The sequence below is a fragment of the Squalius cephalus genome (genome assembly GCF_949319135.1).
Source record: "Squalius cephalus genome assembly, chromosome: 13".
NCBI classification, from domain to species: Eukaryota; Metazoa; Chordata; class Actinopteri; order Cypriniformes; family Leuciscidae; genus Squalius; species Squalius cephalus.
In genome coordinates, this window is record NC_137134.1 from 31,933,387 (window position 1) to 31,960,277 (window position 26,891).

General features: G+C 39.8%; 1 protein-coding gene across 1 annotated transcript in view; it reads left to right on the forward strand.

The window, feature by feature from the left end:
- The window catches only part of LOC307170525 (uncharacterized protein), a gene marked incomplete at its 3' end in the record, with an annotated part of 195,647 nt that extends 169,895 nt beyond the window's left edge, over window positions 1-25,752 (forward strand). Inside the window, exons 2-4 of the mRNA XM_079891649.1 lie at window positions 17,033-17,368; window positions 24,865-25,190; window positions 25,738-25,752. Of these exons, the coding sequence (XP_079747775.1) occupies window positions 17,074-17,368; window positions 24,865-25,190; window positions 25,738-25,752 (636 nt within the window). The 5' untranslated portion in view covers window positions 17,033-17,073. The remainder of the gene's footprint in view (window positions 1-17,032; window positions 17,369-24,864; window positions 25,191-25,737) is intronic.
- Between the last annotated feature and the right edge of the window lie 1,139 nt (window positions 25,753-26,891).

Below are 26,891 nucleotides of genomic sequence, written 5' to 3' on the forward strand. Positions count from 1 at the left end.
GATGATTGATGACGTCAGCGCTGATGATGATTGACAGATTACCGGACCAATCACGGGTACCTAAGAAGTGAAAGTAGACGAGAGAAGCGGGGTGAGAAACAAAAACAAAACACATGCAACACAGGGACGTAACAACTTTTATGAATTCTATTGAGAAAACATGAGAAAAAGGTGAATAAAGACTGAGAGTCAATGTTCAGAAATTATTTATTTTTATTATGTTTTGAACTATGCTGTATAGCTGTCAAACTCAAAATTTACTTAATTATTTAGAAAATACTTTAGGTTGTCTTGTATATTTTTTGATTACATCACATAACATTTTAATCTGTATGGTCATGTTACAATGTACCCCACCTATGGGGCATGTTGTCACATTTCACTTCCATTCTTTCGGGGGGAAAATCAAGAAAAAAGTATATACCTATTAATGAAACAAAACCACATATTTGTACTGGACATGTGGGAAATTAATGCGGGAAAAAATAAATACTCTGAACCCTAAGTAGATTTACACAAACTGAGAAAGTCAAAAAGCATTGGGTTGTGCCCTGCTCTCCCCTAAATAAACTCTCAAGTGCCTTGGCTTGATACGTTGTTATAAGTTGAACTATCCCTACACCCAAAGAGCACCGGGATAAGGATTTTAGTACATATGAAAGTGCTATATAAATGCCTCATTCTATTCTATCCAATCCAGGGCTTCTTCAAAATGCATTAGGAGATGCAATGCTTGTCAACAGATTTGAAGACATCTTGAGGTACTTTGTTGACAATACATTGGATGGCAATGATGACAAATTCTTCAAAATTCGCCCAATAGTTGAGCTGCAGGTAAATTTCTCAGCAGCCCTGGAGCCAGAGGAGTTCCAGTCCGTGGATGAGCAGATCATTCCCTTCAAGGGCCGTCTCTCTGCAAAACAGTACCTTCCCCAAAAAAACCAAGCCTTGGGGTTTCAAAGTGTGGGTAAGAGCTGGTGCCTCAGGCTATATGTACAGATTTTAGATCTACCATGGATCAAGTGGAGGCAAGTGGGTCCACTTGGAATGGCAGTTGAGGTGGTTCTCCATCTGTGTGATGATATATGACACAAAAATCACAAAGTCTTTTTTGACAACTTTTTCTGCACCATCAGAAGCTCAAACACCAGGGGGATTGAAGCAACAGGCACTTGCAGAAAAAAAACGCCTCATGGGAGCACATGCAGGAAACCCTCAATGAGGAGGCAACAGATGCGTCCGTGTTCAATCCAGTTATACAACACCAACACGGGCAGAGTCAACTTGATGGATCAGAGTGTAGCCATGTATGCACAACAACGCAAAAATAAGAGATTACATGTGCATCTTCTTCCATTTTCTTGATGTTACCCACGTAAAAGCACTTATCAATGTCGGATCGCTGAAGCAGGCTACTAACTGCGGAAGGCCAAGCCACAAAGCTGGCCAAAGCTGACAGATGTGCAAAATGCAACACATGCCGATACGAGGCATGCAAGAAGAAAACAAAGTACATTTGACAAACAAGTGGGATTGTGTCCTGGCTGCTTCAAAATTTTTAATCCTCGTTAAACAATAATCAATAACCCGCTTTAAGAGGCATTCTCTCTGTTTCCGTTGGGAAATCAAACAGCTTTTGAAAATTGATAAACTACAGTATAGGCTGTAGTAGGCTGTCATTGTAAAAAATCTAAATGAATAATAGGCTACATATTTTATTAATAGTTATATTGGTGGAAGAAGGCAAATTAAATGATACAAAATATGATACTGGTTTTACTTATTTTAAATAAAAGTTGGCCATTTTTATATTAATAAAATGAGTTTCAAGACAGAAATGTATGTTTTTCAAATGCCTTCTCTAGTTATTTAATGTGAATTCGTACCATGTGCTCTTAGTAAATGTTTAAAACTGTTGTAAAGTTTTTCTTTCTTCAAAGCAGAGACCAGGAGACAGTCGGGATCGCGTTCAACAGAAGTTATTCTTTATTGAGAACTCCACTGTACGCGGCTGTAGAAACTTCCAACATGATCTGATCTAACATAACTTTACATGTTATCTTATAGGCATTTTAGGAGGAGGGACTTTTTAGGGGGTGGAGACAAATTCAAACAAAGCATGTAAATGAGTACACAGGTTAAGGTAACCTGCCCCAGACCCCAGCGTGTTTACCAGTATCAATTTAATCAGCATACCTATTCAAATGCTGATACTGGCCAGGAAACTCTGGTTCCACGGGCCATCCCAGAGCCATTTAAGACAAAGGGTGCGTCTTGGAGCTACTGGCTAGAGCCATTAAAGACTCATTTAAAACACAATAGAGAAAACAGGGCTGGTAGGAGCTGTTGATACCATTATAACCTAACCTTAAAAGCTAAAATCAGTATTCTTCACTGTGATGTTATGTAAGGAAGCATATCTGAAAACATATTCTTAAATTTTAACCCTTCAGTCCCCTCTTTGAGAGTTCTTAAAATAACTCTCACAAAATACAAATTTAAACACTTAAAAGTTAAATTCTTGTAACTTGAAAAAATTACAGGCACGTATAACTTATTCTGTGTTGTGTACTTGATTTACATGAGTGTCATAGTTCTTCTCAAAACCATAGCTGTTGACACATACGACGCAGGGTGTAAAATGTCGTATAAACTACATGATTACACAGAAAACCATGTAGCATAAGAGTGGAAGTCTTGAAAGTCCATTGCGCCTGAATAGCTGTGAAGTCTGTTTCCTGTAGAGTCCATTTGTCACGTAGAGTCGCTCTGATGACTCGTCCCTCATGAGGTTTGTTCATGGAAATCTGAGGTGACGTTTTATACCAGGATGCTGCTTGTGAAGACATCATGGCATACACACATACCTGTATCACAGTAAAACAAAGAAACGGCAGACCAGCAGTATTCATGCATGGACTTCATTCTTCCATAAGTCGCACATGTTCTGTGTTGATTTTCTGTACTTGCATGTTGACACAGAAACGAACATGCAATTAGGGTCCTTGATTTCTCTGCGTTGTGTTTTTTTTATTTATTTTTTTATTCTCGTGAACCAGTTTCTGAACCATGAAGAATTATCTTCAGTCATCTGGTGTGTAATTTTGTTGAAAGATCAAGATTGCTTGTTGGTTAACTTGACATTAACCCGGTGCAGCACTCATGCAATGGTGCAGGCTTGTAGTCTTGATCATGTCGATGGATGACTGAAGGTTTCGTATGTCTCTGCGTTGTGTATTTTTCTTCTGTGTTGGTTGGCTCGGCAGTGGGTCTAGTTGTTTTCTTGAGGTTGTGGCTTCATATGCAGGTGAGGAGGTCTTTGCCTATGGGTCTCAGGAGAGCCATCAAGTGTTTATCTGCACAGAGGAAGAAAGAAAACAAAAGACGACAGAGCAGTATTTGTCCAAACACTAGGGTTGTAGTGTTTTCAGAGTCTAGTGTTGTTGTTTCATTCTTTCCCTATTTCTTAATTGATTTGAGACACCTAATGGACAAGTGAGGTAAGGATGGACTAAATGGGGAAAGGCCTATGAGGTTGTCTTCACCCTGGATTGGCCCCCGACACCTGTTGCATCAGTTCTTTCCAGGGCCCTCACTGAACCGTGTCCTATTCTGTCCCTGTGTTGTGTACACACTGTACAGTGTGTGAGAAAATTGGCACATTTTCATTCTCCAGTGAAACATCAGTCTTAATAGAAATCATATAGAGCATGGAGGTCTGATTGTAGTGTTCTGCAGTGTAACATTTATGGCTGTGAGTTTTCTGAATGTCCCCCAAACAAAGGCTGTGACAGTCACTTTCCTTTTGTTCTATTAAACAAAAAATAAATCTTTCATCTTTGTTGTGAGTTACTGGGGAAATTAAGCACTCACAGCCTAAATGGTTAACACCGTATCAAGTTGCCCCACAAGTTTAACGAGGAGGGGAGGGGCTGCTTTAAAGTAGCAAACAAATGTAGTAAGAGCTGCATAACATTGTTAACTTGTCTTAAGTTATTTTTATTTTTTCGACATTCTTTTCCAAAATGTCCGTGCTTGCCACAGTAAGAACAACTGGCTTCTCTAGGACTTTTGCGTTTCTTTGGCTTCTCTGAGTTAACCTTAAAGGATGCTGCTGCAATTTTTACTCTTGCCTTGACATCAAAGTCTCTTTCCCAAATAGCTAAACTGTCCAAGTTGTCTTGCAGGGTTCTATTTGACCATGTAAGATCTAAGAAAGGCAATGCATTTCTATGTTCTGACAAAAGACCATCGGACCATGCGCGAACTAGAGGACCATTATGACCTAACACCTTCTCTGGAGTGTCGGCAATTCCACTGTAAGCGGCAGCGGTCTGGCAAAATCTTTCTGTGTACTCACAAACAGTTTCATCCTTCTTCTGTACACAATTAGTGAGCTTTGACCAGTCCACTTTCGGTCCAACAATGTTTTTTAACACTTTAACAACTTCCTCTCTCAATTCATCTTTACTGGCCTGTTGCAGTTCAGAATTATTTACAGCACTTTCAAAATCATTGAATTCTGACTCAGTCAAGATCTGTGATATTAGCTGGGTGACTTCAGCTAGAGTCATATCATAGAGCCGCATTTTGCTGATCAATGCTCTTCTAAACTCAGAAAAATTTCTTTGCACTGATGGCAAACTTTCAGCAATTCTCTCAATCTCTTTCGGACCTAAAGATGTTTTGATTGCTTGTGGCTGCAATATGGGGGTTGCAAATGGAACTGTATCAACACCTTTTCCCTGAGGCTTTTGTCTAGCTACGCACACTTCAACTGCATTTACATCTGTATTGACATTGTCCTCTATACTATCAAAAGACTGTAAATCAGGATAGCTTTCCTCTGACTGTTGGTCTTCTAAATCACATTTGGTTGAGGCTTTGTTATGGCCCACGTTTGTCTTGAGACAGGACACCTGAGTCTGCAATTGTTTGATCTGTTCTTTCAACTTAGCAATACACTGTGCTTGTTCTTGTGCAATGGATAAGCTAAATTCTCTATGACAAAAGATCATACCTTTCACATTGTTCTTGCGAATACTTTCTCCTAGTACCTTCTTACAATCTTCAATTGACCACACTTTTTCTGGATCAATGCCAAATTTCTTTGTTAAATTCAATCTGACTGGCTCAGTCACGATGGAGTCCATGTGCTCTGATAACAAAGACTTGAATTCACTATCTGTCCAAAAAGGTGTAATCTGTCTAGTACTTTTCCTAAACATTTTGTGAATTTCTGTTACCACAAACAAACACTAAAAAACTTCTCTCTACTGTCTTACAAACAGAGGGTACAATCTTATTAGCACATGACGCTAACTCTTCTCTAGCTTACAGAGGATAGGTCTTCTCTTAGCAAGAGGATACACACAATATTAACAGGCAACTGTTAATCTTCCCTGCCAACAACAGGGGGTAAATTTCATCTCTAAAAGAAAAACTTTTTTTTAGAGGCTCATCTTTAGTTAACCAAACTCTACAGCTGTTTGTTAACTACTTCTCTGAACGGCGCAGAGGAAAACATTTGTACTGGTCTGCATTGGTTCTTTTAATGGAGTGGAACTCACCGAGTCTTTCATTTGTAGAGAAAGATTCCGTCTGGAAAAATTCAGTCTTTGAGATCTTTTTGGAGCTTGAAGTTTTTCAATCTGGATTCAGAAAATTCAGTCTGGAACTCAATCAGCTTTGTTGAGATCTTTGAGCTTGAAGTTTCAAGATGCAGTTCTTTGAGCTTAAAATTCTTTGAGTTTCCTTCTTCTCCATCCGGGTCACGGCACCATCTGTTGTAAAGTTTTTCTTTCTTCAAAGCAGAGACCAGGAGACAGTCGGGATCGCGTTCAACGGAAGTTATTCTTTATTGAGAACTCCTCCGTACGCGGCTGTAGAAACTTCCAACATGATCTGATCTAACATAACTTTACATGTTATCTTATAGGCATTTTAGGAGGAGGGACTTTTGGGGGTGGAGACAAATTCAAACAAAGCATGTAAATGAGTATACAGGTTAAGGTAACCTGCCCCAGACCCCAGCGTGTTTACCAGTATCAATTTAATCAGCATACCTATTCAAATGCTGATACTGGCCAGGAAACTCTGGTTCCACGGGCCATCCCAGAGCCATTTAAGACAAAGGGTGCATCTTGGAGCTACTGGCTAGAGCCATTAAAGACTCATTTAAAACACAATAGAGAAAACAGGGCTGGCAGGAGCTGTTGATACCATTATAACCTAACCTTAAAAGCTAAAATCAGTATTCTTCACTGTGATGTTATGTAAGGAAGCATATCTGAAAACATATTCTTAAATTTGAATCCTTCAAAACACATGTTTTTTCATACAAAACAAAGAGTTGTATTGAATCACTTTTTATAGGCTACTATTGATATACACGGTGTCCACTGTATAGTGGAAAGATTGTGCGTTTAACTTTAATCATGTCCAACTTGTTTTAAAGCAGTGGGTGAGTAATTCAGTCATTGATTTGCTAAATAAAAGCCTACTTTAAAAGGCTTCTGTTGACAAACATATTTATCGTGCATTGTTTTCAACCTTTTTATCGCTAGCCCTGCAAAAATAGACGTTGCCGAATGCCAATATTCGCGTGCGATGTATCTGGTTGCCATGACAACCTCGTGCTTGCTGCTTCTCCATATCGTAACTACACAGAATGTGAATTTTTTAACCCTTTCATGCATGAATAATTGAACCACAAAGTAATATGTAATATTTTATATGTTGTTACTTTTTTAACAAGTGAAAAATCATGCCAGTAACTTTTTTAATAGGGTATTTTATTTTGAGGGAGTTAACACTTCGTGTTTAGTAAATTTACCTTAGGCTACAGGCTTGTGTTGGAAAGTGTTGGCTTTCTAAATATATTGGTTATGTCTACCAGAATGACTTATGAGCAGCAACCTTTTATTTCGGGTATGTCATTTTATGCCCCCCTTGCCAAAATGGGGGGTGCAGGAGAAGGGGTAAAGGTGGCTTTGGGTTAACCATTAATGCGAAAGAGCGAGACGCTTTTATTTAACAAATTCTGTTGAAAATTCACTTTTCTGTTGAAAAGTGGTGAAAATGAAGCTTCTCTTTATTTTGCTCTCTGTGGGTTCATTTTTATTCGATCATGGTAAGATTATTTTACAGTCTCTCTTCCGATCGATACAAACGAACGAAGAACGTGACGCAGTTTCATTTTGTGTCAGCTCTGAAATAGATTTATACTCGACGGAAATTCATTGTTATTGCTTTTATTTCTTTCCCATTATGTTGTGCTCGAGCATGGGAAACGTATTGTTAGGCTATCTTTTTTTAGGTCGACATAAAACTAACGTAGGCTACGTAACGCAGATCATTTTGTACCAACTCTTATCACTTCACACACGAAATTAATTCGATAAACGAATTATTAGTTTCGGAAGTAGGCTATTTATGTTTTAGTGTAATTAACTAAATTGACAATGTTTGTGATTAGCCTATATAATGTGAACACGTAGGGCCTATAGTTTTCAACACGTTTCTCAGGATGCAGGGATTCAGGGAAGCAAACAATTTAGATCAGTTTCAGAGAGTGAATGACAAAACATAGGCCTATTTATTATGGCAAAAATGCTTAGCTAGGCTAAGTGACTTGGACTTGGTATAAAAATGTATTCTAAAACTAACAAAACATATCTTGAGATTGAATCTAGAGTTTGGACCACCACTGCCTCACACGGCTGCACCAAATAACAACTTAACAATCAAGATAACAAGATAACAATCTGGAAAATGGTTATTAAACCTGTTCATTTAATTTGGCTGATACTTAACTATAGAAATCACACTTTCTTTCTCCCTCTCTCTCATTAAACACACATACAGTACAGCACAGAAACTTAGACTTTATCAATAAAATTGTTCAGCATCTGCAAAACTGCATCACAATTTTCAGAAATTCACATATGGCTACGCATAATCGATCTATCACTCTCTAATGATAACTGCATTAGTCCGCATATCAATAGCTCTAACATTACATATTAAAGTTAGAAATGGAGGCTTGTGATGTGATAGGCCTACTTGAAATTGTTACACTCTAGACCGTTTTAATGACAAAACCTGACAAATGCACTTGAAATAAAACATCTGAACAATGTCTTGAGGTGTGATGACCTAGGAGGAATAATTGATGATGGACGTTGAAACATTAGAAAATGAATGTACACCTGACCTGTGGTGTATTTTTCAAATAATTCAATGGCCTTTCGTCAGTTATTCCTTACTTATAAAAAGTTTGTTCCAGTGTGTTTATTACATTCTGAAAAAAAAGAGAGAAAACAAACTTTTACGAATTTTAATCCCTGCCCCAAACAAGAACATCATTTTCTATAAATTTAAAGTGGTAATAGTTGATGTGAGATGTGAGATTATAGCCGCTGAGAGGCTAAGCAGCAGGAAAAATCTGTGACGCGTTTTCTTGCATTTACATTCCAATAACGTTTTATTGGCATGATAACAGACCATCCACGTAGAAACAATTGATGATGAGAAACATATAAACGGTCAACAGAAAGTGAGCACTCCCTGCTACTCACCCCCTCTCTACACAATAAACCAAACAGGAAACACTACCAGGTATATACCTACCGATACCCATGTGACCAAACCACCTGGAAACTTAGCGCAAAATACAAAATAAAAGACGAACGTTTTATGCACTTACATTCCAGCCCCTGATTATTACACAATAAACCTGTAATAATCACAGACACAATCAAAATATGAACAATATTACATAATTGTTATACATGAATTTCCTTTTTTTTTTTACATAATGCTTAAGGAAATGTGAAAAAACGTATGTGTGTGAAAATGTCCAAATCACTCAAGTGTTCATTTAGTTCATCATTGTAGCCGAGTAAAGTTAATGTAAAAGTCCAGTCTAAGTCAGTAAAGTTAGTAATTCAATCAAGTCCAAGTCAAAAAGTCAAGTCAAAAGGGTCAGTTGAGAGCTCTCAAATGTCAGTCATAGTTAATCTTTAAATTCCTCGGCTTCAAGAAGACGACAAATTTTTGTGATTGGCCTAGTCAAGCAGGTACTCATAGTCTTGATCTTAAATTGCCGTGTGAATCCTTTTTTGTCCGATATCGTGTGAATAATTTTGCCCATGATCCAGGAACTTCTTGGTGCCTTTTCATCCATTATCAGTACAACATCTCCCAACTGATAGTTCCGTGTCTTTACCATCCACTTTTGGCGTTCTTGTAGTAAAGGTAGATATTCACCAATCCATCTTTTCCAAAATTGGTTGGCTAAATACTGAATTTGACGCCATCTTCGACGGGCATACAAATCTTTCTTCTCAAACAATCCAGGTGGTAATGTAAACTTTGTTTTTAGAAGGAGAAGATGATTAGGTGTTAAAGCTTCCATATCGTCAGGATCCAAAGATGATCTAGTTATGGGTCGATTATTAAGTATGGACTCTACTTCACATAAGAAAGTATGAAGACCTTCTTCATTCAAACTTTGCCCTTGAAGAATGGAGTTCAGTATTTTCTTTACTGATCTGATAAGCCTTTCCCAGATCCCTCCGTGGTGTGAACCGGTAGGAGGATTGAAAGTCCATTTAATCTTCCTTTGTAGAAGAACATCGTTTATCTGACTGTGGTTCCAATTTTGTATTGCCTCTTTTAATTCACGATCAGCCCCGACAAAGTTTGTTCCATTATCTGAACGTATTTCGGCCACTTGTCCTCGTCGAGCGATAAAACGTCTGAGTGCATGAATGAAGGAGTCGGTGTCCAGTGATGCAACCATCTCAATGTGAACGGCTCTAATGTTCAAGCAGGTGAAAATGACTCCATAACGCTTTAGAGTGGTTCTTCCTCGCTTTACTTCAAATGGGCCGAAACAATCCAGTCCAACATGAGTAAAGGGTGGTTTGTCTGGGGAGACTCGATCGTGAGGCAAATCAGCCATCTGTTGATGACCTGCAATTGCATTGAACCTTTTACACACTACACATTTTGACAGAAATGTTCTTATGGCTACACTAGCTCCGGGGATCCAATATCGCTGTCGAAGAGTCACCAACATGAAGTTCCGTCCACTATGTCCCACTTCTTCATGAATTTGTCTCAGGATTAGGTTAGAAATGTGTAAATCTTTTGCCAATATAATTGGGTGTTTAGAATGTTCAGGGATCAATGCATTATTAAGGCGTCCACCAACCTTGATGATATCAGACTGAAGTATTGGATTAAGACTATAAAGAGGACTATTTCGAATGACTACTCCACACTTTCGTAGACTCTTTAGTTCCTCCGGAAATCTCTTTCTTTGAGAAAGTCGGATGATTTCCATTTCGGCCTTTTCTAATTCTTCCAATGTAAGTAAGTCCTTACGCACCGTAGGTTCAAACTTCTGCATTTCCTGATCAATAATCATCTCTTGTTGATATGGATCTGTATCAGAGCGGACAAGAACAGTCTTCAGTCGTTTCCTTTCCTTGCTACGGTCCATCAAGATTTGTCTCAAACGAAGGATCCATGCTACGGCTTTCTTTAGTCGAATCCAAGAGGAGAAGTAATCAAAGAGATATGATATGGAGTCAGAATTTTCATTGACTTCTATCATGTTTACCAAAGCACTCCTTTTAATCTCAGGATCGTGAGGCAATATTGCATCCCTAGAGGTGGGGTCCATTGGCCACTCTTCTTGTGATCGAACGAGAAATGCGGGACCAGAAATCCACGTCTCATTCTTCAAAAATGAATCCACCCTCGCTCCTCTAGACGCCAGATCTGCTGGATTGCTTGACGAATTCACGTACCTCCATTGTGCTACATCGGAAACCTTCAGGATTTCGGACACTCTATTAGCCACAAAACACTTAAATCTTGAGGTCCTATTTCGAAGGTATTTAAGTACTGAAGTACTGTCAGTCCAAAAATGGAATTCTCAAAGGGCATCTTGAGTTCTTTCGTCCAAATTTTGTCAATGCGGCTTGCAAGAGTGGCAGCTGTAAGTTCCAGGCGAGGGATTGTAATGGATCTCAATGGTGTAACTCTTGCCTTGCCTACTAGAAGGGTAGAATATGCCTGTTGTTGGTCATTATGGAGCAGCAAATAGGATACCACACCATATCCTTGCTCGCTTGCATCTGAAAAATGATGCATTTGAGCAGAAATTACATCTCCAAACCCGTTAGGCTTCAAACATCTTCTGACCTCAAAACTCTCCAAATGATGCAGATCATCCAGCCAGTTCATCCAACGTTGAACATACACTGATGGAATATCATTGTCCCATCCAATTCCCTCCCTACACAGATCTTGCAGTATCCTCTTGGCAGACAGAATCACAGGTGACAAGAACCCCAGAGGATCATAGATGGAACTAACCACTGAGAGAATTCCTCTCCTGGTAAGGGGTCTATCCTTGACTACCACTTTGAATTGAAAGGCAGGGTTAGGGTTAGGGTTAGGTCGATCGAAATCCAAATCCTTTACTTTTTTCTCTCTGTCCTTCTCAGGTACGACACCCAATACAGCACGGCTGTTGCTCGTCCATTTTGTTAAACGAAATCCACCTTTAGCACACATACTAGTAAGATCCTTGTATAGCTGCACAGCATCTGACTCGGAAGGTACGGAAACAAGGCAGTCATCCACATAGAAATGATTGAAAACAACATCCATTGTGTTGGGGTCAAATAGATCCTTTTGATCCATTGCACATTTCCTCAATGCAAAACTCGAGCAACTTGGTGATGATGTAGCTCCAAATAAATGAACCACCATTCTGTATTCCTCCAGACTGCTGTTTACATTACCTTCTGGCCACCACAGAAATCTCAAGAGATCACAATCTTCTTGGTGAACTCTGATTTGATGGAACATGGCTTCAATGTTGGCCATCAGGGCAACAGATTCCAGTCTAAATCGTACAAGTACACTCACTAATGAACTGGTTAAGTCTGGACCTTGTAGAAGCTTGCTGTTCAGTGATGTACCCTGATAAGAAGCTCCACAATCAAACACAACCCTAATCTTGTGCTTTTTAAGATGATATACACCATGATGGGGTAAATACCACAGACATCCGTCACGTCTCTCCAGTTCAGCCGCAGGTACCCTTTCTGCATAACCCTTATGGATCACATCCTCCATAAAGGTGGTGTAATCTGCATGAAAGGAAGAATTCACTTTAAACCTTTTTTGAAGAGTTAAAGCACGTTGTTCTGCAATTCTCCTGTTCATAGGCATGACTACTTCAGCATTTCTGAATGGTAGACCGATGTAATAATGACCATTAAACAGTCTTGCTGAATTGGACACAAAATTCATAAACTGTTGATCTTCTTTAGATGTTCCTACCATTTCTTCATGAGCAGTCTCTGGAAAATCGGCCTTAAATTGCTGCTTCCACAACTCCTCCAACTTCATTACTGCAATCCTATTCACAGTCATGGGAAGTTGGTTAGCAGCATCATCTCCATTCATGCCTACTCCTTTAAGTGGTCCGTTAACAGTCCATCCGAACAGGGTCCTTACAGCATATGGGCCATTATTTTGACTACGTATGATCTCCCAAGGCTCCAATGCTTCTGGAACATTAGCTCCAATCAAAAGCTCAATGCCAGCATTAATCATAGGTAAACAGATATGACTCAGATAGGGCCAAAATTCAAGATCTTTCTGTGAGGCGATGTTTACTGTGGTCACAGGCATGGTCTTCTGTGTATACACTTCGGGCAATGCACAGAAGTATTCTTGACTCAAACCAGAAACCTCCAAGTCTTTTAGAACGTAGCTACCAACTGATTTATCTTGACTCATAGTTCTGAGAAGAATATTAACTCTCTTTCCAGGGAGATTGAGCTTGTTCATCAAACTTTCTGTACAGAAAGAAGCAGAACTTCCAGAATCAAGAAAAGCATACGTCATCACCACACTGTTTCCCTTTTTTGATTTAACACAAACTGGAACAATAGGTAACGCACAGTTGTCATTACCAGCCCCAGTAAGACCACTAGTTTGGAGAGAGACCATAGCACTGGCTACTGCTGACTTGAATTCGTCTTTCTTCTTGTCCAAAGTGTCTACCTTCTCATGAGGATAAATGTGAAGAAGACTTGGATGTTTAAGACTACATATATTACAGATACTTCTCTTTTTGCAGTCCCTGCTGAGGTGTCCTGTATGCAAGCAGCCAATGCAAATTCCTCTCATCATCAGAAAGTTCATCTTTTCTCTGTGACTTTTTCTGGTAAGTTTATTACAAACATCCAGTGTGTGTTCACCGCTACAGAAGAGACAGATTCTGTTGGTTGATATCTTATGGTGTTCTTTTATTTCAGGCATAGCAGTGATAGTGGTTGCAAAACTGCTTCTAGTTTTTGGCTGACTTGCTTTGATGTTCATCTTCCTACCTCCAGCAGGCGAAACATCCTGAATATTACCAAACACAGGGTCAGATAGAATTTTTACTTGTCTCTCGACAAAGTCAACAACATCAAAAAAGGTGGTTTGATTGTGTCGTCGCTCCTTTAACTCATATGCAACGACTCTCCATCTGTCTTTGAGTTTATAAGGAAGCTTTGAGAGGATAACTTGCATGTTAGTTGTGAGATTCAGCTCATTCATATAGTGAATGTCTTGCATAGCGTTGCAACAACTCCTTAGGAAAAGACCATACTCTTGCAGGGACTTAGCATCTTCTGATTTTATAACTTTCCATGAAAGAGCCTTTTCCATATATGATGAAGCTATTTTTACCTCATTGCCGAAGTTCTCCTTAAGCAATGCCTTAGCCTTTAAGTAACCTTGTGAAGGGGTCATGAGCTGGCAACTTCTAACAAGTTCTTTTGGCTGTCCTCGTGTATATTGCTCCAGGAAGTGCAGACAATCTCCTGGGTTGTCTGCCTTCTTTTCCACCACTTCCTCAAATGTGCGCATAAACTCATGAAAGCACAATGGATCTCCATCAAAGCACTGTATTTCTCTGGGTGGAAGTGAAGACAAGTTATGCTGTTTAACCAATAAAGTAGCTATTTCATTCTGCTTACCCATAAGCTGAAGCATGCTTGCGTGGCTCACATCATTTTGAAAACTTGATCTTGACCCATGAGCATAATCAATATTCTGATTATCCAATGATGACATGTTAGGCAATGTAGATTGTGAAGGTTTCATTTTACATCTTGTTGATTGTTGTTGTACTGGCTGAGATAGAGAATAATTTGAAATCCTTTGTGTGTTATCGACATGTGATGTACGCGTTACAGGCATGGACTCTGATGCCGCTGGCACACTAGATGAAGGAACAAATGGTTCCGCCACCGAATGAAGGGGTTTAAACACAATCCTATCAACAGATGAATGAGATGCAGAATGCACGTCTTGATACACCTTTACTCTTGCCATTGACTCTGCTAATTTAGTTTCCAGTTCCAGTTTTTCCCTCCTTCTTCTCAACAGTTCCTCTTGTTCCTCCAGATCATGCTTCCTTTGCAGCATTTGTTGAGAAGCCAATAAAGCAGCCAGTTCTGCCTCAGCCTTAAGACGAATGGAGGATCGGCTTGATCGAGACCCATGAGATGTCGCTACAGAAGATCTTTTACTGCTTATATTTGAAGCACTGTCCATTGGTTGAATTTCATTTTCAAAGTTCCCAGAATCCATTCCAGCTTGTAGATGTACATTAGAGGGCTGAGTATTGTGTGTCGTGGACACTACGTCAACAGAGGGTGAAATATCAGATGCACAAACCCCTTGAGATGTTGCATATATGGCTTCCTCAACCACAGGCTCACGGGTAATAGAAAGAGCAGTGCATCAGATATTTCACCCTCTGTTGACATGGTGTCCACGACACACAATACTCAGCCCTCAATACCCATGTGACCAAACCACCTGGAAACTTAGCGCAAAATACAAAATAAAAAACGAACGTTTTATGCACTTACATTCAGTCTCGTGGACTTAAATTGCGCGTGCTCGCTGAGTCTACGAGTCCGTAGGCCGTCCCATTCAGCATTTTAACGCTCTGAAGTGTACTCAGCAGCGCCCCCTTTGTACCCTTGAAGCGGTCTTCCGCGAAGCCCGCATAGATGCAGGCTCCACACACACTTTAACTACCCAGGAATCCTTGCGAAAGGCCAATCAGACAACGGATGGGAGGAGATTTCGCTCACGGACAATTGTTGACATGGCTGAGAAGAAAATATTACAGTTTTTATGACCTAGATGTACATTTTACCAGTTGTTACCTACAGTTTATACTAACATTATGGTCATCGAGCAGTGGTTGATGTCTCAAACATAATAATAGCGTGTTGAATAATACGATCGCATTATGATTCATTAAATAAATAGAACCGAATGGCAGGGCTTTACTGAGTCATATGTAAACATAGTATGAATATTGAAACCTGTAAATTCATCTGAAACTCATGCACATTTTCATTATGTGTTAAAATTGTTCAAATAGAACATTATGTATTATTATGTACAACTGTATACATCATTTAAATAAGCATGATGTATCTATTGTCTAATGCCCAGGTGGGATGCACAATATCAAAATATAGAACTGTAAAATTAGGCTGTGTATAGTTGACATGGAGATAAGACGTCGGAGCGAAAAAATGTGATTTCTCCTATCCAACAACAACCAGACCGTTATTTCCGGCCTGACGATCGAGTCTGTCCCAAAAATACCTCTCAATGCGCCCTCGTGGACTCGCGCCAAGGGCCCCATAGGTCTGCACTACATGACGTCACCAAAGTGTGGCTCTGAAGAAGTCCACTAGTCCGGAGTGTGCCATTTGGGACAGAATTTTCTAAAATGAACAGGAAATTAAACAGAAACATAAAACAAAATGACTTCTAAAAATAGAATAGCAGTGTTATAGTCCCTTTCAAAACCTGCCCCTTTATTTATAAAAACTAAAATTACAAAATTGTTACAAAATCTGTTATGAAGAAAAAAAGAAAATAATATTTAAATTTAGCAAAAAAAATAAATAATAATAATCAAACGATAATGCATACATAACAGAATTTTCTGATCATATTTTTTTTCCAGGAACATTTTACCAATTCCAAACCAAATTAATCTTAATAACTATAATTTTGTATTTAATCATTTATAAGTGATATATAATTGTTCATGAAGGCTGGAAATGAAAAACGCCTTATATTCAGGTGTGCAGAATTATTAGGCACGTTTTTTTTGCAGACAAAATAAACAAAACAAAGACATTTAACTCTGACTTAAAAGTCAAAAATGATTAAAGTCCGCGTGAACCGGAACTTGCAAACGACTTTTCTCCAGTGTTGTGACATATTTTCAAGTAAAAGGGAATATTGAATACAGGACTGGGTTTTACTTTAGCGCTCCTCCTCTCCATCTCTGCTCATAGCAGACTGACGGTTTGAGGGGAGTGGTTTAGGGTTTTCAACCCAAGGGTTCCTGATGGTTTCACACTTAATTCTTCACATTAATTCTTATTTATTCTTTGCAGTTAACATGAGTATTTTCTTCTCCACCTGTTTTTGTCTGACCCTGCTGACCCAATGAGCATTTCACTGTCCAATGGTTAACTGCAATTTCTAGTATTGCATTATTATTGCATCTTTCTCATGGGCATTTAATAATTTTAAATAACCTGTAGTATAAGGTGTTTTTCATTTCCAGCCTTCGTTAACGATTATATATCACTATAATAAATAAATACAAATAATAGTTATTAAGATTAATGAGGTTTGGAATTGGTTGAAAAAAATATGATCAGAAAATCTACGTGCCTAATAATTCTTCACACACTGTATAAAGAGGGTGAAATATGAATCAGGATGTAGGTTGTATGATGTTCATTAAATTGTAAAAGATCATGAGACTTGTGTATGTTTGTCTGATGAGTGAATGTGCAAATCTTATCCTGTATCCTGCATGTGTCATGAATTATATTTTGAATCCTCAAAAAATCCTCAAACTTTATGATCTGAAGTGAAAAGATCAACTGTTCTTTTTTTTTAGTTGCATCTGGTGTTGATACAGACCGAGTGTCAGTGTTTGTGATGGAGGGAGATTCAGTCACTCTAAACACTGATGTTGTAATAACCCAACAATACAGAATTAAATGGTATTATAATAACACTCGCATCGCTCAAATCAATAGAGATCAGAGTAAGATCTGTACAGATGTTCAGTGTAATGAAGATACTGAGAGATTCAGAGACAGACTGAAGCTGGATCATCAGACTGGATCTCTGACCATCATGAACATCACAGACACAGACTCTGGAGAATATACACTACTGATCACCAGCAGTGACAGTAACAGTGAAAAGATCTTCAGTGTTTCTGTTCATGGTGAGTCATTACCTAGTTCTGGCTTGACACTCTAGATGGCGCTGGCTGATAAGTCTTTTGCTGCATCTCAATTCACTTACTTATACTACGCCCTAAAAGTATGTACTCTTTTTGAGAAGAGAAAGACGAGAGTGTGTAGCAGAAGAGAAGACAAGCTTTGGGACAAACTATCACGTCATACAGTTGTGTCTTTAACGGTTGCTCTCTGTCGCATCCTGTCACAGTAAACTGACCTGTCAATCATCTTGTCACAGTTAAAATCCTCCACATTTCATTTCATTTCATTTCCTACTGTATCAGACAGAAATGCAGAAGTACGTTGATCTGCAGTAGCAGGTCTTTCATGCAGAGACTCTCCTCATATAAGGGTGATTCTTAGACTATGGGCACTTTTATGTACTTTGGTCATATTTTTAAAAATACATACAATTTTGGACAAAATCCTCTTTCTTTTTCAAGCTAACAATAAAACCTCCTTAAAAACTTTTTACTACCTTTCTATTATGATTTCTTCATACTTTTCAACCTCTGTATAGGTGTCAAAATCACTGTTTTCTCCTTGTCGCACACCCAGACTTTTTAACTTCAACAATGAAAATACAGTTTAAAAGTATGACTTATCTGGTAACTATTAATATACCTAAATTAAGCACTAGTAAAATAATTAAAATACATTATACTATTTAATGTGAGACCACCATCAATATTACTTTTTATACAAAATATACCTGTCGCACAGTATTGGTGTCATTTCCACCACAACACTGTAATGTCCCTTTAAAAAGTTTGTGTGAAAGATTGTTTAGGTGGTTTCTATGGAAATGTTCAGAGACATCAGAGCACATGTTGGACATGGAGGCAATTTTAAATTTTAAATTGCTTGATCAGTTAATATATTTATTCTGCGTCATTTCCAAACATGCTGTACCTTCAAGGGTGTTTTTAAAAAGTAAAAAAATTTAAGTTAAATAAGAGTATTTTGCATGCATGGAATGCTGAGTATTAATTCAAAGCTGATCAGTGAAGCTATCTTCCCTTTTTTCACAAAAAAACTACAGAAATGTCATTTCCACCACACTGCCCTCTGTGGTGGAAATGACATTTATGATTACAAATTACAATTGTAATGGATTGCAAGAGTAGATTGACGTTGTGAATTGAGTTTACTGAGTGTGATGAGTTTAAGAGTTTTTCAAATAAATATTTCTCTAAATATTACTGTTTCTCTACATTCACGTTAATTCATTGTCATTTCCACCACCACCCTGTCATTTCCATCACCACACACATTTTTTAAAAACATTTAAAAAGTTCTCATCACACATTAAAAATGTATCCACATTTTACGAGATCATGCTCTACTTAATATAAAAATTCAAGTTATTTATTTTCTAATAAGCTCTTGCCCTAACCAAAATTAAATTTCAGAGTGTGACAGGTGTACAGTTCACCATTTGGTCCTTAGGGCAGTTAATTTATCTCATTGACAAATGTATAATTTTTGTACATTGTGGAAAAACTGATCAAACTAGTTACAAAAATGATCTTAGACCATTCTTGAGTGGCATAAGTTATTCTGTTTTTAAATAACAGCTGTATATAGAGATGTGGTGGAAATGACATTTGTTCATTGCAAGTCAGAAAAAATGTTAAATATTAACAATTTCTCTTGTAATCTAAGTTTGTCCTCTTACAGACCTTAAAACTAGACAAATTATTTAAATTTATGAGACTGTGTTACGTGACTTTTGAACAAGTTTTTTTTATTCAACTTCACAAGCCTAAAAGTGCCCCTAGTTGAAGAAACGCCCATAAATGCAGAATGATGCATTTAAAAGTTAATGGCCAAACGGATATTTATAAAAGTCTACATTGTTATTGCAGATGAAATATAACATGGATAACATTTAATAAATAAAAAAATTCAGGTTAAACTTTGATTAGTCACTCAAACCGTTATCTAAACCTCTCACCATCGGTCGCGCATATCCGCCGTGTTTTGTAGTTTTTTTTTAAACATTTTTACTTGTGTTTGTAGTTCCTCCTCCAAAGTGCAATGGGTCGTGGGTAATATTAGCTGTTATCATTGGGAAAATCCAAACAGCATTTTTGCACCCTTGAAGGGCCCTTCGGGAAGGGGTGCCATTTGTAGGGGTTTTCCAAACGCCAGTGAACAACTGGATCCCTTCACAAAGGGCCCTTCCACAAGGCTGTTGGCAAAGGGAACCTGCGATGGTCACTTCAAGGAAGTATTTTTATCAGTAAATAACATATGATTCATTTTAAAAGATTGCAGGAGAGTTCGAGTAAATTTACAAACAGAGCAATTCAAGTTGCTTTGTTTTGTTTGTGATATATTTCACACATTTTAGTCATATTATGTTTAAATGAGTTTCATAGGTAAGAATTGCGTTGGGTAGCCTAATGCAGGGTCCAAAGATGGAGACGGCAAGTTTTAAAGTTGAGAGCAGAGAAATACACTCACACACAGATAGCCTATATAACTAATTGTTGAGTTCCCCTTCGTTACGGGGAACTCCCGCTGCGTCGAATACAACGCTACGGGGAATGCCTTCGGCATGCGTTATCTGAAGTCACTATACAACTATTCCAATCTGGATTGGTGTGCGTCATCGTGCGTCATGACGTTGCATGTGACGGTGACCCGGACGCTATAAGGGTCACAGAAACAAGGAAATGACAGCTTCTGTTCTTCAGCAGCGTTCTATGTCAAACTGTACGTCTTATTTGGTGTTGTCTGTCAAATCTACTATGGCGAAGGCAGTGTGCGTCTCCTTGATTTAAGAAAAATTAAAGAAGCAAGGATGGCGCACACTTGCTTTGTGGTGTTGGGTTGTGAGCGGAGCTTGCACGGACAGTTCTCGAGGGCACTGTCTATTTTGTGCAAACTGAAAGGATTCTGTGACTGGGATCTCGCGTTTGCCGAGGCAGCGCGTAGGTTTATGTCTGCATTGCAATACAGAATCTATAGTGGCTCGGATCTCGCGTTTGCCGAGGCAGCGCGTAGATTACGGCTACTCTGCAATAAAGATTCTGTGACTAATCTCGCGTTTGCCGAGGCAGCGCGTAGATTAATGTCTGCATTGCAATACAGAATCTATAGTGGCTTGGATCTCGCGTTTGCCGAGGCAGCGCGTAGATTACAGGTCTGCAGGGTGTAGACTCTGAGTTTACTCTTCCGCTCCCGCCTGAGCCTGTTTAAAAATAATAAAATAGGCTTGCGTTCCTAGTGCATCAGCTCGCGTCTGTCGAGGCAGCGCGTTGTCTGTTTGCATTGGGTTCGCACGTGGAGCAGTGTTTACAGGTCTCGCGCACGGTTCGGAAGCCCGCGTCACTGCGGCTTCTTCCGACCGTGTTAAAGACCCGGTGTTTGATTTATTTGATTCTGAGGAGTCAGATACTATCAACACTGAACCACGAATATTCACCACATTATGAGGAGTTGCTGGAGAAAGACTGGGGCTGTAATGAAATTAAATGTTTGGTAATTTAATAAGAAGGAAGCGTCTAAAAAGAGTGCTTCCTGCAAACCCAGTCAAAATCCTTGTGTCAGAGTCTTCCTTTTTCAAACGATCTCCATACTGAGGTACTGAGATTGTGGAATAATTGAAGAGGAAAATTAAAGGGGAATTTAATGATGCAGGGGGTAGAAGAATATTTCTCCCAGATATCGTATTACCTCTGATGACTCAGACACGTCCCTCTAAAATTAAAGTGGAGCTAATATAAATATTATCTCGAATTTGGTAGGGAAGGCTTATATGGATGACAGTCACCAGCTCCTCATATTCTGGGAAGTCACCTCTTCCCCTCCCCTTCCCCCTGTACAGGGCTCGGGGTCAGAGGAGACGTTCTCATAAAAAATAAAAAAACAACAACCCGAAGTCAGGTCTGAGGACTGCCTTTCGGGCTAAGAAAAATAAATCAATAAACTATGAGGTCCTGGCGTAAAAATGCGGACCCTTATGGGCACTTCATATTATTTTCGGTTAGTTCCTGCCGGTCTATCGCTTCAGGTCACCGAATCTCAAAACCTGAGGTCAGTCTCGAGGGACTGATCTCCTTATTAGATTATTCATCGGTTACGTCCTGCCAGTAAACTGCTTCAGACCACCGATAAGCACATTATATCACCTGAGACTAACCCAGAGAAATTGATTCCTCTTGTAGATTGTTTAGACGCCTGGTCAGGCCTTCCGAATATATCTAAATGGACCCTGGGTATAGTTAAAGGATATAAAATCCAGTTTAAAGTAAGACCACCCGATTTTAACGGGGTATTTCACACACTGGTTTTCTCACATCAGCGCCAGGTGATGGAAAATGAAGTTGAATCTCTTTTAGCAAAAGCAATAGAAATTGCCCCTAATCAGGAGAGGGATTCAGGTTTTTACAGCCGTTACTTCATTGTTCCGAAAAAGGATGGTGGACTTCATCCTATTGTAGATCTTAGAGTATTGAATAAATCTTTGAGGAGATTTAGTTTCAATATGCTCACTATACCCAGTATCATTCAGCAAATCAGATCTGAAGACTGGCTTCTGACAATAGATCTCATGGATGCTTATTTTCATAACTTCATCATCCATTATCATAGGAAGTTCCTTAGGTTCGCTTTTGGGGGGAAAAGCTTACCAATATAGGGTTCTTCCTTTCGGCCTAACTCTATCCCCTTGCACTTTCTGTATGGATGCTGCCCTTGCTCCACTGAGACTTCAGGGGAACCGCATCCTAAATTATTAGATGACTGGCTTATTCTGGCAGAACCAGAGACGCTAGCAATCCAACATCGAGATGTTGTTTTGCGTCATCTTCAGTGCTTGGGGCTAAGGCTCAATGTCAAGAAAAGTTCTCTGTCTCCTCTTCAAAGAATAAAATTTCTTGGAGCTGAGTGGGACTCGCAATCTATGCAAGTTCACTTGACCCAGCCACGTATTTAAAGTATCGTGGCTGCAGTTAGAGCTATCAGGTTAGGCCTGGCCATCACTGTCAAACATTTTCAAAGAATTTTGGGCCTTATGGCAACCGCATCAGTAGTGATTCTACTCGGCTTGCTTCATATGAGGGCCCTACAGTGGTGGCTCAGGACCAGGGGGTTTTCCCCAAGGGGCAACCCCTTCCGTACGATTAGAGTTACGTCCAGATAACCTCGTTCTCTAGTCATATGGAAAGACATACGGTTCCTGTCCCAAGGCCAGGTGCTTGGAGCTTCGTGTCCCAGAAAAATTCTGACCACGGATGCTTCCCGCATGGGCTGGGGTGCGGTCATGGAGGGCCGGTACACCCGCGGGGTCTGGAAGGACCATCACCTCGCATGGCACATCAGTTGCCTGGAGATGCTGGCAGTATTCTTTGCCCTTAGGCATTTCCTTCCAGACCTCAGAGGCCATCAGGTCCTTGTTAGGTCTGATAATATATCGGTGGTCTTCTACATCAACCATCAGGGGGGCTTGAGGTCTCGTCCTCTGTGCAAATTGGCCCATCATATTCTATTATGGTCTAAGGACAAATTTCTCTCTGTGAGGGCCATGTATATACCTGGGGTTGATAATGTGGGAGCAGACACCCTGTCGAGGCAGGGGCCCAGGCCAGGGGAATGGAGGCTCCACCCCAAGGTGGTGGAGCTTATATGGGAGAAGTTCGGCCAGGCGGAGGTAGATTTATTCGCTTCTCATGAGAATTCTCATTGCCCGCTCTGGTTCTCTCTCTCGCATCCAGCCCCGTTGGGTCTGGAGGCCATGGTACAGACGTGGCTGAGGCAACGTCTGTACGCCTTTTCCCCCGGTCGCTCTACTCCCTGGAGTTCTGGAGAGGGTCAGAGGATTTTGAGTAGATCTTATTCTCGAAAAACCACTCTGGCCTTCTCGAATAGGGTGATCTGGTGGCCGAGGTCATCAGATCAGCTACCTCCAGAACTCCCCGGCTCAGGAAGTTTTAATTGAGTTAGCTGGACCCAGCCTTTTACTGCCCTATGGCTTCAGTACTGGGATTCTTCTATACTCTAATCGGGACCTCTCGTCCACGCTCAGAGCCGCTATGGCGCCTACGGCCTCCGTATGCTCTCAGGGTGGTCCACCCGGGTCGTCCCATGACCTCCATATTTCCCTGTAGCCTTCTAGGATGAATCCTGTTATCCTTGCAGGCTGACAGGTCTGTGGAAAGAAAAGCCCCTGTCGGTTCTGCGGGATAAGTGTATATAAGTTAGATTAAAAGAAAATCTACATATTTTGGAAATCTGTTAGCTTTCTAGTAGGAAATTTCCCCGGTCACCAATAAGGGTACCGGAGGCTATCTTATGATTTCCTCTGGCTCTTCATCCTTCGTTGCTATAAGTGTGACAGGAGAGCCTTCTAGGCTTTTAGGGTTATCCACTAATGGTGCCTTGGAGTCAGTGTCCTGCCTTTTTAGGCATATGTATATATTGGACCTCACTTCTGAGGCTGTTAACTCAGCCTTTTTCTTACACCAAAAAAGACAAGAATAAAATTCTTAGTATAGTGGGTTCTATAAATTCTCCCCTGTCCTTAGCAATGATCCTCACCTTCAGAGTGCTTTCTGCCTCTGTATGCTGCGTCAAAATCTGGATGAACCCTGTCTCTGCAGGCTATCATATTAAATTGCTTAGAGCCTTTATTCGGCTCCGCAGAGTATATCTATATAGGGTATTAAATGGGAGTTTGTTAGCTTTCTTTGAGATATTTCTCCCCGGTGACCAAGGTACCGGAGGCTATTCTAAAAATTCCTCAGCTCTTCATCCTTCGTTGCATGTACGGTGTAAGCAAGAGAGCCTCTTAGGCTTCCAGAGATTATCCACTAAAAAGGGTGTTAGGAGTTAAGTGTTCTGCCTGTCATTAATCAGGCCTATCTACTTGGACCTTAATATCGAGGTTGCTGATGCGACCTTCCCTTTGTACACCAAACAAGAAAGAATAAAATTCTTAGCACAGTTGGATCTTTCACTCTCCCTTGCTTTAGTGCTCTTGAGTGTGCCAGATGCTTCACACCCAGGGCGCTTGTTCTCTGTGGGGGCTAGCTGGTACTCGTTCCCCGTAGCGTTGTATTCGACGCAGCGGGAGTTCCCCGTAACGAAGGGGAACGTCTCGGGTTACTGGATGTAACCCTGGTTCCCCGAGAGAGGGGAACGAGACGCTGCGTCCCCTCTCCCCACCTTCGGGGCGCCCTGAGAACAGCTGCTTTGAACCTTTTTCGAAGCTGTCATTTCCTTGTTCCTGTGACCCTTATATAGCGTCCGGGTCACCGTCACATGCAACGTCATGACGCACGATGACGCACACCAATCCAGATTGGAATAGTTGTATAGTGACTTCAGATAACGCATGCCGAAGGCATTCCCCGTAGCGTTGTATTCGACGCAGCGTCTCGTTCCCCTCTCTCGGGGAACCAGGGTTACATCCAGTAACCCGAGACGTTTTCCCCCAAAAAGATCCTCCAGCATCTTTTGGTTTGTGTTTCAGGTGTTTCTGCTGCTGAACGAGATGAAGTGAAGAGAAAGTCTGTGAAGGAGGGAGAATCCGTCACATTAGATCCTGGTGTAACAAAAAACCCACATGATGTGTTGACGTGGTATTCTGATGACACTCCCATCGCTGAAATCACTGGAGATCAGAGTAAGATCTGTACAGATGTTCAGTGTAAAGAGAGATTCAGAGACAGACTGAAGCTGGATCATCAGACTGGATCTCTGATCATCACAAACTCCAGAAACACAGACTCTGGAGAATATAAACTGCAGATCAACAGCAGCAGTCGTCGTCGTCGTCGTCGTCGCAGTGTCAGCAGTGTAAAGAGATTTGAAGTTACTTTAATCATTCAGGCATTAACACCTAAGTGTGTCCCATAAGCGAAAACACCTTAACATGGGAATATAAAGAAAGATGGTCTTGTTTCATCTCTTTAATCTTGATGACTTGATGGCAGTTGGTATGGTGAAACAGAACTTTAGACATCACTGTACAGGCCTGGGTCTTGGCAGAGAAGGGTTGGCAATTTGGGCTATATGTCTATCTAGATATGAGAGTTAGTATCATACAGTACCTGTTTTCTAGATAGATGCATTGTGATGAGGTTCAAAGGTTGGAAGGAAGAAGACAGGGTCGGCGTGATTGGGACTCGTACGATTTATTGAGATAACTTCAAAATAACAACAAACAAAAGTCGTGCACACAGCGCATTCACCGTAGACTCGCTACAGCACAGACAGTAGTTCACAGACAGGCTCTGTCACTCTTTCCACCAGTTGTATCACATGACAGATGTGCTGATTTCTGGAGCTGGAAACTACTGTTTATTTTTCTCTTTCACCTTCTGTGATTTGTTGTTTTCTACAGATGGAGAATGACTGAGGTCATGTGATCTGAGAGGATCTCAGCAGCTTCTGCAACATTATATTAAATCATGGGAAAATGAGCTGAAACATGATTATAAACTAAACATGAAGCTCTTAACGTAACCTGTTACTGGAAACAGAGATAATGTTATAATGTAAATGTCTAATTTTATCATCTAAATATCCTCATTATTTTTGTGAGGAAAGTTCCTGCAAGGACATTACATCTATTTTGTCAATAAGCTTATTGAATAGATATTTGCTATAAGTACAAACAGCATTTAGAACAGATTGTTGAAAGTTGTAGCGTATAAACCTGAATTTAATCCTTTAGCAGATTATTTTAACAAGAAACCTCAGGAGTTGTGCTTGTGTATTAAGCTTGTAAAATAATGTTAAAACTAAATGGGTGAAGGTTGTATTTATTTATTTTATTTTATTTTTTTGTTAAAATTGGATTAATTTTCTGCCTAAAGTATTGTGCCTTCTTGCTAAATATATATGTTGTGATTATTATTTGAATACAATAAAAACCACCTAAATAGGCCATTTAACAGATAAAGACTCAGTGATGCAGATGAATGAATGCAGTGATTGTTTCATCAAAATAAGGACACAAACTCACTGGTAGAACTTTCACTTTCATTGTCCCTCAGAAGATCCAAAAAGAAAAGAGCTGTAATATCTGTAATGTTTATGAACAACTTTAAAACTTGTTTCTGGTTCTGGAAGTTAAAGTCTTCCTCATTTTCTCCATAGAGAAAGGGGTTTTTAATGATTCTGTATAAACCTTTAAGACAGACTCGCTGTGATATCTGAAGGTATGTGGATCTGTTGAAGCTTTCAGTCAGAATTCAACATCAGTAACCAAATCCATTTAATTGACAGTTTCCTCATTAAGAATTAAATTACCCATAATCCTGAAGAAAAAGTCTGAGAATGCATTATGGGATTGTAGATTATAGATCATTCCATTATAAAATACATGTACAGTGTTTTAACCTTTGTGTTTTCCTTATTTTCATAAAAGTGTGTGTGTGTGTCATACCTAAAATAGATGTCACTGTTGCACTAAATTGCCTTCTAATGTACTTTTGTGCGCATTTACACTGTCAGTGTGGTTTTAAATAAACTGAATACATTGAAAATGTGTTT